General features: G+C 45.8%; 1 protein-coding gene and 1 long non-coding RNA gene across 5 annotated transcripts in view; both read right to left on the bottom strand.

Moving 5' to 3' along the window:
- LOC309383025 overlaps nt 1–13589 on the bottom strand; it is a 904876-nt gene that overhangs the window by 783099 nt on the left and 108188 nt on the right. The gene's annotated exons all lie outside the window — the stretch shown is intronic.
- On the bottom strand, nt 368–13581 carry ZNF511 (zinc finger protein 511). Of its 3 annotated transcripts, XR_014173745.1 has the most exons (7): nt 13428–13581; nt 13110–13183; nt 11058–11259; nt 10003–10127; nt 9200–9400; nt 4709–4925; nt 368–2010 (listed from the first exon to the last, which is right to left on the bottom strand). XR_014173745.1 is itself a non-coding variant. In XM_081935109.1 (6 exons), the coding sequence occupies exons 2-6, from the start codon at nt 13180–13182 to the stop codon at nt 4856–4858; spliced, it is 687 nt and encodes a 228-aa protein (XP_081791235.1). In that variant the 5' UTR covers nt 13183; nt 13428–13561; the 3' UTR covers nt 3498–4855. The 3 variants fall into 3 exon arrangements, 2 of the variants coding, with proteins under 2 accessions (XP_081791235.1, XP_081791234.1); XM_081935109.1 differs by lacking the exon at nt 368–2010 and having other exon boundaries at nt 3498–4925; nt 13094–13183; nt 13428–13561; XM_081935108.1 differs by lacking the exon at nt 368–2010 and having other exon boundaries at nt 3499–4925.

The following is a 13589-nucleotide window of genomic DNA, read 5'->3' as shown; positions in this document are numbered from 1 at the left end:
TAAAATTGTTCCTGCCTGTCTCCAAGATGAAACAAATGATCATAAAGAGAGCCTTCCTTCTTCGTTGCTTTCTGTTTCTAAGACAAAATATTAAGGGATACAAATCTTTTAAAATCATAATATACCTGGACTTTGCTCCTAATTTTGGAGTTTCAAATGGGGCCCATTTTGACAGGAGACCAGAATTCAAGGTGGCAAAATCGAATGGTTACAAAGAGTTCAAAACCTCATCATTCCAATAAATTGGCAAGTGCAGTTCAGTATTGCAGAATGTAATTTTTAAAAATCCTTGATTTCTGATATGATTTGAACTGGGGCGAATGAGCCAATGAAAACATTTACTCCGAACTGTGACCTTTTTGTAATAAATATTCTAATCTGTGTACTTAGAATAGAATAGCATACTTGGAAGGGACCTTGGAGGTCTTCTAGTCCAACCCCCCATTCAGGCAGGAAACCCTATACCACTTCAGACAAATGGTTATCCAACATCTTCTTAAAACGTCCACTGTTGGAGCATTCATAACTTCTAGAGGCAAGTTGTTCCGCTGATTAATTGTTCTGTCAGGAAATTTCTCCTCAGCTCTAAGTTGCTTCTCTGCTTGATTAGTTTTCACCCATTGCTTCTTGTTCTATCCTCGGTTGCTTTGAAGAATAGTTTGACTCCCTCTTCTTTGTGTCAACCCCTGAGATATTGGAACACTGCTATCATGTCTCCCCTAGTCCTTCTTTTCATAAGACTAAATATATTCCAGCAACTGCTCTTTATGTTCTAGCCTCCACTCCCCCGATCATCTTTGTTGCTCTTCTCTGCACTCTTTCTAGAGTCTCCACATCTTTTTTTATATCGTGGCGACCAAAACTGAATACAGTAGGCAAGGGGAAGAAGAGACAATGAGGCCAGGCAACAGGGAAGAAATAATTTTTATGGTTTTTTTTATTCTTTGTTGACTGGTTTCTTCTTTGTTATTTTAATCTCTTTCCGTAAATTTTCTTTTTTTGTAACAAGCATAAACCGTAGAACCCTCTTCATCCTTACCATTAGTGTCCTGCTGATATGCCAACTCTGTTTTTCAAAATCAAACACAGTCACAGTCATCAAGCCAACTCTTGCGGCTCAAGGCAAATAAGTAGCAATATAAATCAAAATTACAAAAACATACAATGAAAAATACAAAATTTTACACTTCAGATGCCCTCTGGAACAGCTCCATTTTCAGCTGCTTCCATGAGTCAACCAGAGTTGGAGCCAAATACACTTCCCATTGAAGAACATTCAACCCAGGGATAGGAAATATGGTTGAGGCACTATTCTTGAGGGAGGTTTTAAAGGTCTGGATAAGGGAGAAACAGACTCAATCCCACAAAGACAGAGTGGAAGGTTTGGAAGCTGAGATGTGTTTAATTCAAGATGAGCTGCAGTCCCCCAGATCAAACTAGCTTGTAACCTGGAGGTGTTCTTAAGAGTCTACTTTGCATCATTCTGTCCAGCTGTCACAACTAGATTAGATCAAAAGACCCACTCACAGTTGCTCATGCCCAGATAATTTTTATTTGATTATTGCAACTCATACAATATGCAGCTGCCTTTGAAAACATCAGGGAGGGAGGGGGAGGCTCAGCCAAACAAGGAGGCCTCCTAGCTTGCTAGAATAAGAGTTGCATTGGTTGCCAGTTGCCATTCAAAAGTTCCACTTTTAAACTACTTGACTCATATGATCTGGATTACTGAAAAACTGCCTTCTCCCTTTATTTCTTCAGTAAAACGAATCACTGCATTTAAGTGAATCGTAGGGTCATTAAACGAATCAGGCTTGCTCCATTGACTCTGCTTGTTGGAAGTCAGTTGGGAAGATTGCAAATGGCGGTCACGCGGTCCCAGAATGCTGCGACTATCCTAAATACACTCCGGTTGCCAAGTATCCAAATTCTGATCATGTGACCATGGAGGTGATGCAGTGGTTTTAAATGTGATGACCAGCTGTAAGACACTTTTTTTTTCTAGTGTCACTGTAAAAAGAATGGTTGTTAAATGGATGGTTGCAAGTGGAGGACTACCTGAAGTTTGACCCCAGGCAATACCAAGACATTAAAAAAAAAACTTTCCCCTAATTCACTATCATAAAAGAGGGAGAGGAGAAAACTCAGTCAGACTTTGAAGACTCTGTCAGTATATCATGTTATTATACTGTAGGTCCAGTCAGATTTCTGGAGTCTGTTCTGTCATTTCTGTTCTGACCTACCTCAAAGAACTGAGTTTATCAGGCCTGGAAGCCATCTTTTGCAATGGGCCTTCAGGCCTGCCCCATTTAATGCTGTGGGAAAATGGGAGAGAGGATTATATGGAGTATGAAAGACATATATAGTCCTAATAGCATTCCTTTCTGAGAAAGTCAAGGACATCTTGCCCTGCCCCTGGAGGGGTATGGCTGGGAGGCATCTCCAGTTGGGACGGTGCCTGATTGGGCCGTGTGACAGACATGTGGGTGTGGGCAGGGGCTTGGACTTTCATCTGGGTGGGGAAAACCTGGAAGCTTTCAGATTCGAGTTTTTCCAGATGTGCCAATATGACATCTCTAATAAAATGGAACTTTGAGGAACTTCAAGCCTCAGAGTCTTCTTTCGTTGGGGGTGTTACTTGGAACCCTGACATAGTTATCTTTAAGGCGATAATAGTTAGAAAAGTTGATTGTTATTGGTTTTCGGATTAAACCAAGTAATTTGGATTAACATTTTCATTCTATTCTATTGTATTTCATTCATCGTATTTTTTTATCTAGAAGACATTCAGAGCTTTTTGGAATTGAGTGGCATATACACAGGTAGTCCTCGAGTTACAACTACAATTGAGCCCCAAATTTCTGTTGCTAAGCGAAACATTTGTTAATTTTGCCTCATTTCACGACCTTTCCTGTCACAGTTGTTAAGTGAATGTGGCTTCTCCATTGACTTTGCTGGTCAGAAGGTCGCAGTGATTACGTGAGCTTGGGATACATAAATATCAGTCGGTTGCCAAGCGTCTGAATTTTGATCACATGGTCACGGGAATGTTGCAACGGTTTTAACTTTGAAAAATGGTCATACCGTATTTTCTGAAGTATAAGATGCACCAGAATATAACATGCCCCAAGGATTTGAAGAGGCAAATTTTTTAAAAAAAGTTTTTGCACTCTGCAAACCTCCCCAAAACAGTCCGTTTTTCACCAAAATGGGTCCGGTTTTTTTTTTCAAAAAAAGGGCATAAATAGCCCTTAGAAGGCTTGTAGAGTGCTCCTGAGGGAGTGGGGGGACCAAAACTGAGCAAAAAACGGGCCCGTTTTTTTGTCAAAAATAGGGCATGGATAGCCTTTAGGAAGCTTATAGAGGTTCTGGGGGAGGGGGCAAAATTGAGCAAAAAACGGCCTGTTTTTTGCTCATTTCTGCCCTCCCCAGCCCTCAGGAGCTCTCTGAAAGCCTCCTACAAGCTATGCACGGCCATTTTCGCAAAGGGGGCGGGGTTTCCGGAGGCAAAGGGGGCGGGGTTTCCGGAGGCAAAAAATGCTGTATTCAGTGTATAAGACGCACCCAGATTTTCAGCCTCTTTTTTGAGGAAAAACGGTGGGTCTTATACTCCAAAAAATACGGTAAGTCATGCTTTTAGTGCCACTGAAAGGTCACTAAGCAAACTGTTGTAAGTTGAAGACTCCCTGTATTGTAGGCACAGGCAGGCAAACGTTTTGTATTTGCCCGCCATTGCTGCTTTGAAGGGTTTCTGAAGTATATTGGCGACAGTAGCAGTCATCTCTAAAACTAAATAATAGCTAAAAGTCGTATCTGAGCACCACTTTTGTCAACTGGTTAAGGCACCGGAATAAAAAGTGGGTGTCTGTGAGTTCTAGTCACATCTTAGCCATGAAAGCCAGATGGAGGACCGTGGGCCAGTTAGCTCTCTCAGCCCAATACACCTCACAGGGTTGTTGTTGGGGGTAGGTGGGTGAGGAAGAACACAGGTTGGATATGTTTGCCCTCTTGAGTTGTTTGTGAACATAATAAAGGCAGTATATAAATAAATAAAATAAATAAATAAATTTTAAAAAACCACCTTATAGCAGCATAGCCAGAAGTTATTCTCAAAAACAGTGCAAAGTAACTACTTAGAAGCATTTCAAAGTAAGCTTATGCCCATTCAGGCACAACAGAATTAAATTTGAACCCAACAACTCCCAATGCACCTGCATCTCCTGAATTGTCTGATATTATCTGATATTTAGCAACACGACAGTCTACTTTACAATGTTGGTGTAAAGATCAGGATAGTTGTACCAAAGCACAGGTGCTGTTTTATTATTATAACAGTTCCACACCCTATAATTTGAAATGTTCTAGAAACAGGACAGGGCTATTTCTAACACATAGGGGAGATAGTGGTCTAGTAGTTATTCCTCCCCAGTTCCTGCCAACCTAGCTGTTCAAAAGCATGCACGTGAGTAGATAAATAGGTACCACTTTGGTGGGAAGGTAACAAAGTTCCATGCACCAAAGTGAAGCATGACTGCGGAAGCATCTTTGGACAATGCTTGCTCCCTCAGCTAGGAAACGGAGATGGGAACCCCTCCCCCGCAAAGTCAGATACGACTGGACGGGGAAATCTTTACTTCTGACACTTTAAATGGAGTTGGACTACAACAACCAAGTCAGAAGTAGCATTTTGCAGCTCCTACTAAAATACCTCCATTTGGGAAGGGCGGGAAGCAGTTCCAATATTTAATTTGCTTTGCCTCTGTTCATTTCCCTGACTTCCTAGTAAATGAAGCCGGAGCTTTGCTCTAGTTTTAAGGCACTTTTCTGCTGATGAAATTCCTCCTGGCTGTCATATTCAGCTTTTCTTTTTTCTGCCTTTGAAGACACGGGTAGCCCCTTGCCCAAAACAAATAGTGGGTGGAATTCTGAAAGACAAAATGCGACAACAGTACAACCTGGCTTAGTTATAGTAATACAATAAACAACTGAATACAGGCTAACAAGTCCTCCTAAAGCAGAATTCTCCAACTTTTTCAGCTTTGCGGAGTAGCAGGGGCAGGGAGAGAGGGGGTGGTATAGCTCCATTTGTGCAAGTGGCAGGCACATGCATCTGCCATTTGCACAAATGAAGCATGTGCCTGCCTGGTCACCTACTGCTTGCACATGTATGTGCCCACCAGTTCCACCACCTGGTCCCAAAAGGTTCAAGACCCGGTAATAGTCCTGTCCTAAAGTTTCTTATATTTCCAAACAATTCCTTAGTGTGCTATAGTTGAAAGACAATACTAGTTTTGCAGTAATCTAAAGAGGAAAAATAATCCTGTATGAGTCTTGCCAGTTCCCTCCCCCCCTCCCTTTTGGTCAGCAATTAGCTAAAAGATAGAATTACCGTATTTTTCAGAGTATAAGACACACCTTTTTCCCTCAAAAAAAGAGGCTGAAAATCTGGGTGCGTCTTATACACTGAATACAGCATTTTTGCCTCCCGAAGCCCTGCTCCCTTCACCAAAATGACCATGCAGAGTCTGTAGAAGGCTTTCAGAGAGCTCCTGGGGGCTGGGGAGGGCAGAAATGAGTGAAAAACAGGCCATTTTTTGCTCAATTTTAACCCCCCCTCCTCAGCCCTCAGGAGTACTCTATAAGCCTCCTACAGGCTATGCATGCAAATCCTTTGACAAAAAACGAACCCATTTTGGGGGAAGGCACCCCCCAGGAGCACTCTGAAAGCCTCCTAAATGCCTTCATGCCTTTTTGGGGGGAGGGAAACGTTTTCACAAAAAACGGGCCATTTTGGGGAGGTTTGCAGAGTGCAAAAACTTTTTTTTTTTAATTTGCCTCTTCAAAACCTTGGTGCGTTTTGTACTCCAGTGTGTCTTATACTCCAAAAGATACGTTAATTCTTTAACTATTTCTGAATTGAGCATATTTAACGTCTCTTAAACATTTCTATCCCCTTAGTGGGATCTGAGGCTGCTAATGCATATTAATACCGACAGCTCCCACTTGACGAGCTTTGGCCCTGTTTAATATGGTATATACGAGGCTAGACCTGCTATTGCTGCGAGAGTCCCCCCTCTCGCAGTTATGGCCTCCTGCCCTTTCAAGGGCCCACCTTGAGGACGGGTTTATTAACCCAGAGAGGTGGAGGAAGCGTACACTGAGGGGCTTTTTAATTAAATGTTTTTTAAAAACTGTAAGGGGTTCCAGGGATGGGGGGGGGACCAGGTCAGGAGTGATGGTAGAGCCAGGCGCCTAGGTGTGGTCGAAAGTGGAGGGAGCGGGGTGGGGGAGGAGAGGGAGGACAGCATTCCATTACAGGGCTCTTTGATACCAACAGTCGTGGGGAGAGGCAGGTGCGAGGACAGATCAAGAACGCGTAGTCGGTTGGGAGACCGGGGTTTTTGGTCATTCCCGGTCGCTTGCACCAACCCCTGCATACTAGGTGGTCAGGATCTACAGACCCAAGGCCTGAGACTGTTGTTATGCAATGCGAGGTCCGTTGTCAATAAGGCCCCCCTCATCTACGATCTAATTTTGGAGGGGGAGCCGGACCTCGCAGGAATAACTGAGACCTGGTTGGGCCACGAGGGAGGTTTACCCGGGTGGCGCCTTTGCGGCCTCTCCTGTGGCGACGAACCACCCGGGCCCCTTGGTTTACCGAGGAGCTAAGGGTGATGAAACGCCACAAGAGATGCCTAGAGAGTCGTTGGAGATCCTCCCGTTCCGAATTTGACCGAGCACAGGCACGAGCCTATTTGAGGACGTACCTTGTGGCATTAAGAGCGGCCAAACGTCAACATTGTGCCGCTCTTATTGCGTCCGCAGATAACCGCCCTGCCGCCCTGTTTCGGGTGACACGCTCCCTCTTGTTTGAGGGGCCGCGGGAAGCCCCTTTACAGGACAGAGCAGAGGAGTTTGGGAAATATCTACAGGACAAAGTCGCTCAAATCCGGATGGGATGGGCCCCTTTCAGTGGTCCAGTAGAGGCGCCCGAGGCGAGTCTTGAGGGACCATTCTGGGAGGAGTTTGACTCGGTTGCCATCGAGGATTTGGACAGGTTGCGTGGACCTACCACGTTTATTGGACCCGTGTCCCTCCTGGCTTGTACTGGCATCCTGGGAGGTTACACGCGACTGGCTCCTGGGCCTAGTGAACACTTCGCTGGGCGACGGGTCTCTGCCGGCCGCCTTGAAAGAGGCGGTTGTGAGACCCCTGCTCAAGAAGCCTTCTCTGGACCCATCGGAGCTAGTTAATTATCGTCCAGTCTCCAACCTTCCCTTTTTAGCGAAGGTTGTAGAGAGTGTGGTGGCGCAACAGTTTCCACGTCACCTGGAGGAGAATGATTATCTAGACCCGCGCCAGTCCGGCTTCCGACCCGGGCACAGCACGGAGACGGCCTTGGTCGTGTTGGTTGATGATCTCTGGAGGGCCAGAGATAGGGGTTGTTCCTCTATCCTGGTCCTATTAGATCTCTCGGCGGCGTTCGATACCATCGACCATGGTATCCTGTTGCACCGGCTAGAGGGGTTGGGAGTCAGGGTCACCGTTTTACGGTGGTTTGGCTCCTACCTCTCTGGCCGGACGCAACGTGTGTTGGCAGGGGAGCAGAGATCGACCCTGAGCCCCCTCACGTGCGGGGTGCCACAGGGGTCGGTGCTCTCGCCACTCCTGTTCAACACATACATGAAACCGCTGGGTGAGATCATCCGTGGCTTTGGGGTGGGATATCATCTGTATGCTGATGATACTCAGCTGTACATTTCCACCCCGAACCACCCCAACGAGGCCGTCGAAATGATGTCCCGGTGTTTGGAGGCCGTGCAGGTCTGGATGGATGGCAACCGACTAAAACTCAACCCTTCCAAGACGGAGTGGTTGTGGCTTCCGGCCCCCCGGTTCAACCAGTTGCTTCCATCTCTGGCCATCGGAGGCGAGCAACTGGCCCCCGTGGAACGGGTGCGCAATTTGGGCGTCCTCCTGGATGCCCGGCTGTCCATGGATGACCATGTGACAGCCGTGGCAAGGGGGGCGTTCCATCAGGTTCGCCTGATGCGCCAATTGCGCCCCTTATTGGACCGGGATGCCTTACGCACAGTCACCCATGCGCTGGTGACGTCTCGCCTGGACTACTGCAACGCTCTCTACATGGGGCTTCCCTTGAGATGCACTCGGAAACTGCAGCTGGTCCAGAACGCGGCCGCGCGGGTGATTATGGGGAGGACCAGATACTCCCCTGCAACACCTCTCCTGCGCGAGCTGCACTGGCTTCCTGTTGTCTATCGAGTGCGTTTCAAGGTTCTGATTACGATCTTTAAAGCGCTTTATGGCACAGGACCTAGATACATGCGGGATCGCATCCTGCCCCATACATCCCTACGACCAATCCGCTCACACAGAGAGGGACTTCTCCAGGTGCCGTCCACTAAACAGTGCCGGGGGGCGACACCTAGGATCAGAGCCTTCTCTGTGATGGGCCCAGCCCTGTGGAATGACCTCCCCCGTGACATCAGGATTACCTCCGATCTCCGCTCCTTCCGTGTAAAGCTTAAGACCCACCTTTTTGAACTATCTGGCCTGGCTCAACCATAGTCTTTCTTATCCTCCTGACAGTCCTTTTAAATTTTAATTAATTGTGTTATTATTACGGGGTATTTTAATAGCTGGTTTTTAATATTCTGATTGTGATGTAATTGTTACCTCCTCCGTGTATGTATGTCTCTGTATATGTGTGTATTTAGATGTTTATGTGTTTTTATGTTTTTATCTGTTTTACTGTACGCCGCCCCGAGTCCTTTGTGGAGAGGGAGCGGCTAACAAATTAAAATTATTATTATTATTATTATTATTATTATTATTATTATTATTATTATTATTATTATTATTATTATTATTATTATTATTATTATTTCTGACATTGTGAAGTTTTCAAATTATTAAATTTTTACCAATTAAATCCAGATTTGCTGGTTATCAGACTTTTGCTAATTTCCAATGAGAATAGATGAGATTGGACAGGAACTCCAGAAATCTGACGTTAGTTTGCTGAAAAATATTCATTAGCCCCCCCCCCCCCAAAAAAAATCCCAATAAATACTACCTTGTCTTTAGTGACCAAAAATATGCTAATTCTTGAAGAGATAGATGGATGTTCATACCAAAAGATGGTTCCAAATCTTCTGAAAAAAGCAAAGCCACCAACCTTGATTTATAGAGCCATTTTCCACATGCTGGAGAGTCCACAGACTGAAAGTCACTTTCAGTCTCAGACTGAAAGTCACTTTCCATTATATGCTCATCTGGACCTATTTCCATGGCCTCAACGTGTAATTGTTCTGAATCTTCCACGGTCATATCCATGGGCACATTGCTTTCTTTTGATGAAGGCCTCATTTTCTCTTTCCTATTGCAGAAATTTAGCTCAGAGTCAAAACAGATGGCAAGAACATTGTAGAAAAGCTTTAACATCCATGCCAGTCTTTTTTTTTTTCCTTTTAAGCAGTCATATAGAAAACATTATTGGTAGTGATTTAGCTTGGTCTTTTGAGCAGGGAAACCTAGCTTCAGAGCTGTATTCTACCACAAAACTCATTTATTTTATTCTCTCTCACATTCTGGTGAGAAAGAAGTGCCCCGAAGATGGGCTCCAGCACAAATCCGAAAGTTTGGAAGACTAAACCCCTGGTCCCAGACTAGATCCTGCAACATTATCCTGGGACACAAATATTGGCATTCATTCCTCATTTATTTTTATTACATTTATATGCCATTCATCTCACTATTGAGCGACTCATTTACCAACTATGGGTCAGCCATTCTCCTTTAGACTAATTTAACTAATCAAGTTGATAGAGAATTATCTTTTGCTCTTCCAAGAAAAAGAATACAGAATGATTGAACAGTAATCATAACTTCTGGATTTTAGATTATCTGCCATTCATAGATCAAAACATTTCTAATGAGCTGTGGGGAACATACATTCCATGTAACCATTTACACATTTACCTTTGCGCTTTCAGGGATTTATCAAAGCGAAAATCAGATGGATACTGATGAACTGTGATTAAGTGATCCTTGCGGTCTTTGCTGTTCTTGAATTTCTCTGGACAGCTTTCTACCAAGCACTGGTACTGCAAAGAGGCAGAAAAGCCAATAAGATGGTTGATCAGTATTCTGTACTCTGTTCTTTGAAGTTATTAGTGTACTGTTAGGAACTGTACTGGCAGAACATAAGTTTGATCTTCCCAACTCAAGTAACAAGCTGACAGAGCTAACAATACCATATTTTTCAGAGTATAAGACGCACCTTTTTCCCTCAAAAAAGAGGCTGAAAATCTGGGTGCGTCTTATACACTAAATACAACATTTTTGCCTCCTGAAACTCCACCCCCTTCACCAAAATGGCTGTGAATAGCCTTTAGGAGGCTTGTAGAGTGCTCCTGGGGGCTGGGGAGGGCAAAAATGAGTGAAAAATGGGCCGTTTTTTGCTCAATTTTACCCCCCCCCTCCAGCCCCCAGGAGCACTCTGCAAGCCTCCTAAAGGCTATGCATGCCATTTTTTTGACAAAAAAGGGTCCGTTTTTGCAAAATAAATGGCCAATTTTTGCCCGTTTTGGGGGGTGGCACCCGCCAGGAGCACTCTACAAGCCTCGTAAAGGCTTTCCATGCCCTTTTTCTGAAAAAAACCCGGTCCTTTTTCATGAAAAGCGGGCCATTTTTGGGAGGTTTGCAGAGTGCAAAAACTTTTTTTTTAATTTGCCTCTTCAAAATCTTGGTGCATCTTATACTCCCAAAAATATGGTAGTTCATGAACCCATGAAGTGAACTAACCATGAGGCAGTCTTACTGTTTTCAATACCCAAAAGAGTAAAGTGAACTACAAGCACTGCTTATGTTCTTGGATTTTTTTATAACTAAAAATGGTGGTTACGCTGGTTACCAAGAATGGTAACATTCTTGATTACAAAATTATTGCAGCTGTTAATATAACAGCTGTATGATTTATGTTTGTACTGAACCTAATGAATAGCAGGCAATCTATAGGTCTCATGGCCATTTACCATATTCTGCTTCTCTGCCATTATCTGGAAGAGGGAATCATGCCACTCCAAAATGTGAACATCTAACAAATGCGTTGAAGGGAAGGCTCGTTTGCAAGAAGAACACACATTCCTGTGCAGCATGTTGTAATGATGTTCATAGCTCTCCAAGGTGTTGAAAACCTGGCTGCATCCATCAATTTGGCAAGAAAATTCAGAGGTTCTGAAAGAAAACATAGAAAACAAGTCTTTACCAGATTGCAACATTCCAGAAGGCTTGTGCTTATTTATTTAGTGCATTTTTATTTACAATCTTTACAGTGGTTGAAAGTTGCTTTGGGAGTTGCTGTATAATTAAAGCAGCGGTTCTCAAATAGTGGGGCGCGCCCCCCTGGGGGGGCGCGAGGCTCCATAAAGGGGGGCGCGAAGGCTCCCTTTCCATCTGGGTGCAACGGCGGCGAAGGCGTGGGCGAGGCATAATATATGCCGCCTGGAAGTGGCAGCACTTCGGACTGGATTTTCATTGGAGCCGCGGGCTGGAGCTGTGCAAGAAGCCTGCTCGGGCGGGGGTGGGAGGGAGGGAAGCATGGGACCGCCCGTCTTCGCCACCGCGTAGCTCGCCTCCCCGCTAGCAGCTCCACCGCCAGCATTCCGTCTGGAAGCTCCACCGCAACAGCCGCTGTTGGGGAAGGGACAAAGGGGCGGCGGTCGCCCGATCTTGCCACCGCCACCCCTTCGCCCCTGGTAACGGCGACTGTTGTGCTGCTGCTTCCAGCTGGGATGCTGAAGGAGCTGCTGGCAGGGAGGGAGAGAAGAAGGGCAGAAGGGAGGTGGAAGGAAGGAAAGAAAAGCAGACACGCCGGAGGGAAAGAGGAAAGAAGGCAAGCAGGCAGGAAGGAGGCAGAAGGAAGGAGGGAAGAATGGAACTGGAAGGGAGGCAGGGAAGGAGGGAGGGAGAAAAGAAGGATAGGAGGATAGGGAAAGAGGAAAGAAGGCAGGCAGGCAGAAGGGAGGGAGGTGCAAGGAAGGAAGGAAGCATAGATAAGCAGGAGGGAAAGAAGGCAGGCAGGCAGGAGGAAAGAGGAAGGAGGGAACTGGAAGGGAGGCAGGAAGGAAGGGAAGGAGGAAGGGAGGGTGGAAGGAAGGATAGACAAGTAAGAGGGAAAGAGGAAAGAAAGCATGTGACTATGGTGGGAGACGAGGAAAGACCGGTGTGCTATGTTATGCAGAGGTGTACTTATAACAATTTTATAGACAAATGATACTATTTACAGTCGCGCGGGGGGGGGGGGGGGCGCGAAATGTTTTCTTCTTCCTAGGGGGGGCATGACAGAAAATAATTGAGAAGCACTGAATTAAAGGAACAACGTAAATAGAGTAGAATCATCCCCATTGTCAATGGGGGGTGGTAGGCATTTAGTGTAACTCTCCCTTATGGATGAGCTTGTTTCTGCTGAAGATTTTATAATGCAGGAGAGGGAGGGAGGGAGAGAGGGAGGGAGGGAGAGAGGGAGGGAGGGAGGGAGGGAGATAACAGAATCACGAAGTTGTTGAAGAAGATTCTCAGTCAACCAGGTCATGGTTGTCCCAAAGGTGCTTTTTTTTTCCAAGAGGCTCTGAGCTGAAGAAGCTTCTTGGATGAGAAGCAAAACACCTTCAAAGAAAAACAAGAAAGCCCAGTTGCCTCTTGAAAAAAAGCACCTTTGGGACAATCATAAAGTTGGAAGAGACTTTGGAAGTCATCTAGTCTAACCCCATACTCAAGCAGGAGACTAAATCAGGGGTGCCCAATCTTGAAACTCCAAGACTTATGACAGCTGTGCTGGCTGGGGGATTCTGGGAATTGAAGTTCACAAGTCCCAAAAGTTCCCAAGGTTGGACACCTCTGCATTACAACATCCCAGACAAATGGCTGACCAGTCTTTTCTTAAAAAGGTTAAAAAGATCCTGCCTTTGGAAACAGAAGCCTTTATTCAGGGAGAGGGGCAAAGGCCCAGATCCCTCCAGACTGGTCACTGGTGCGCTCCCAGGAAAGAAGGAGGCACTTCTACAGATACCTCTCCCAATCTTCACCTGGGCCTTTCCGTGTCCTTCGTGACGTTTTCCAGGAGACCTTGGAGGTACATATGCCGGTGGACGTCGCCATCCTGGGGAGGAAGAGAACAGGATTTACATTAGAGGTCTTCAAACTCGGCAACTTTTAAGACTTTTGGACTTCAACTCCCAGAATTCTCCAGCTAGCTATGAGAATTCTGGGAGTTGAAGTCCACAAGTCTTAAAGTTGCCAAGCTTGGGGACCACTGATTTACAACCATCGAAGGCGGCGGCGGCGGCCCGCTTCGATGGCAGGCCGACCCCCAGCTCGGGAGGCAGAGCAAGGAGTCTCCCTACCTCGAAGAAGGGATGGTCCGCCGGGTAAAAGATCACGGCGGGGCGGAAACGGAAAGGACCTTCCTCCCCATCACCGCCGCTGGCCATTCTTTCCCGCCACCGCTTCTCTCCCTCTTGAAACTTAGCGCGCACGCGCGCTTCCTCTTCCGGGTCGTGCGGAGG

Source organism: Natrix helvetica, assembly GCF_964273705.1.
Source record: "Natrix helvetica genome assembly, chromosome: 1".
Classification (NCBI taxonomy): domain Eukaryota; kingdom Metazoa; phylum Chordata; class Lepidosauria; order Squamata; family Natricidae; genus Natrix; species Natrix helvetica.
Note: the sequence above shows the minus strand (reverse complement) of the source record. Positions and strands in the feature narration are given on the sequence as shown.

Excerpts from the sequence above, each read along its gene's own strand:
- ZNF511 (XM_081935108.1), bottom strand. The coding sequence starts at position 13,514 with ATGGCCAGCGGCGGTGATGGGGAGGAAGGTCCTTTCCGTTTCCGCCCC. Across the intron at positions 11,260-13,109 it reads AAGGACACGGAAAGGCCCAG|AACCTCTGAATTTTCTTGCC; the intron begins GTGAAGATTGGG and ends GTTTTCTTTCAG. Across the intron at positions 10,128-11,057 it reads TGGCAGAGAAGCAGAATATG|TACCAGTGCTTGGTAGAAAG; the intron begins GTAAATGGCCAT and ends GCCTCTTTGCAG.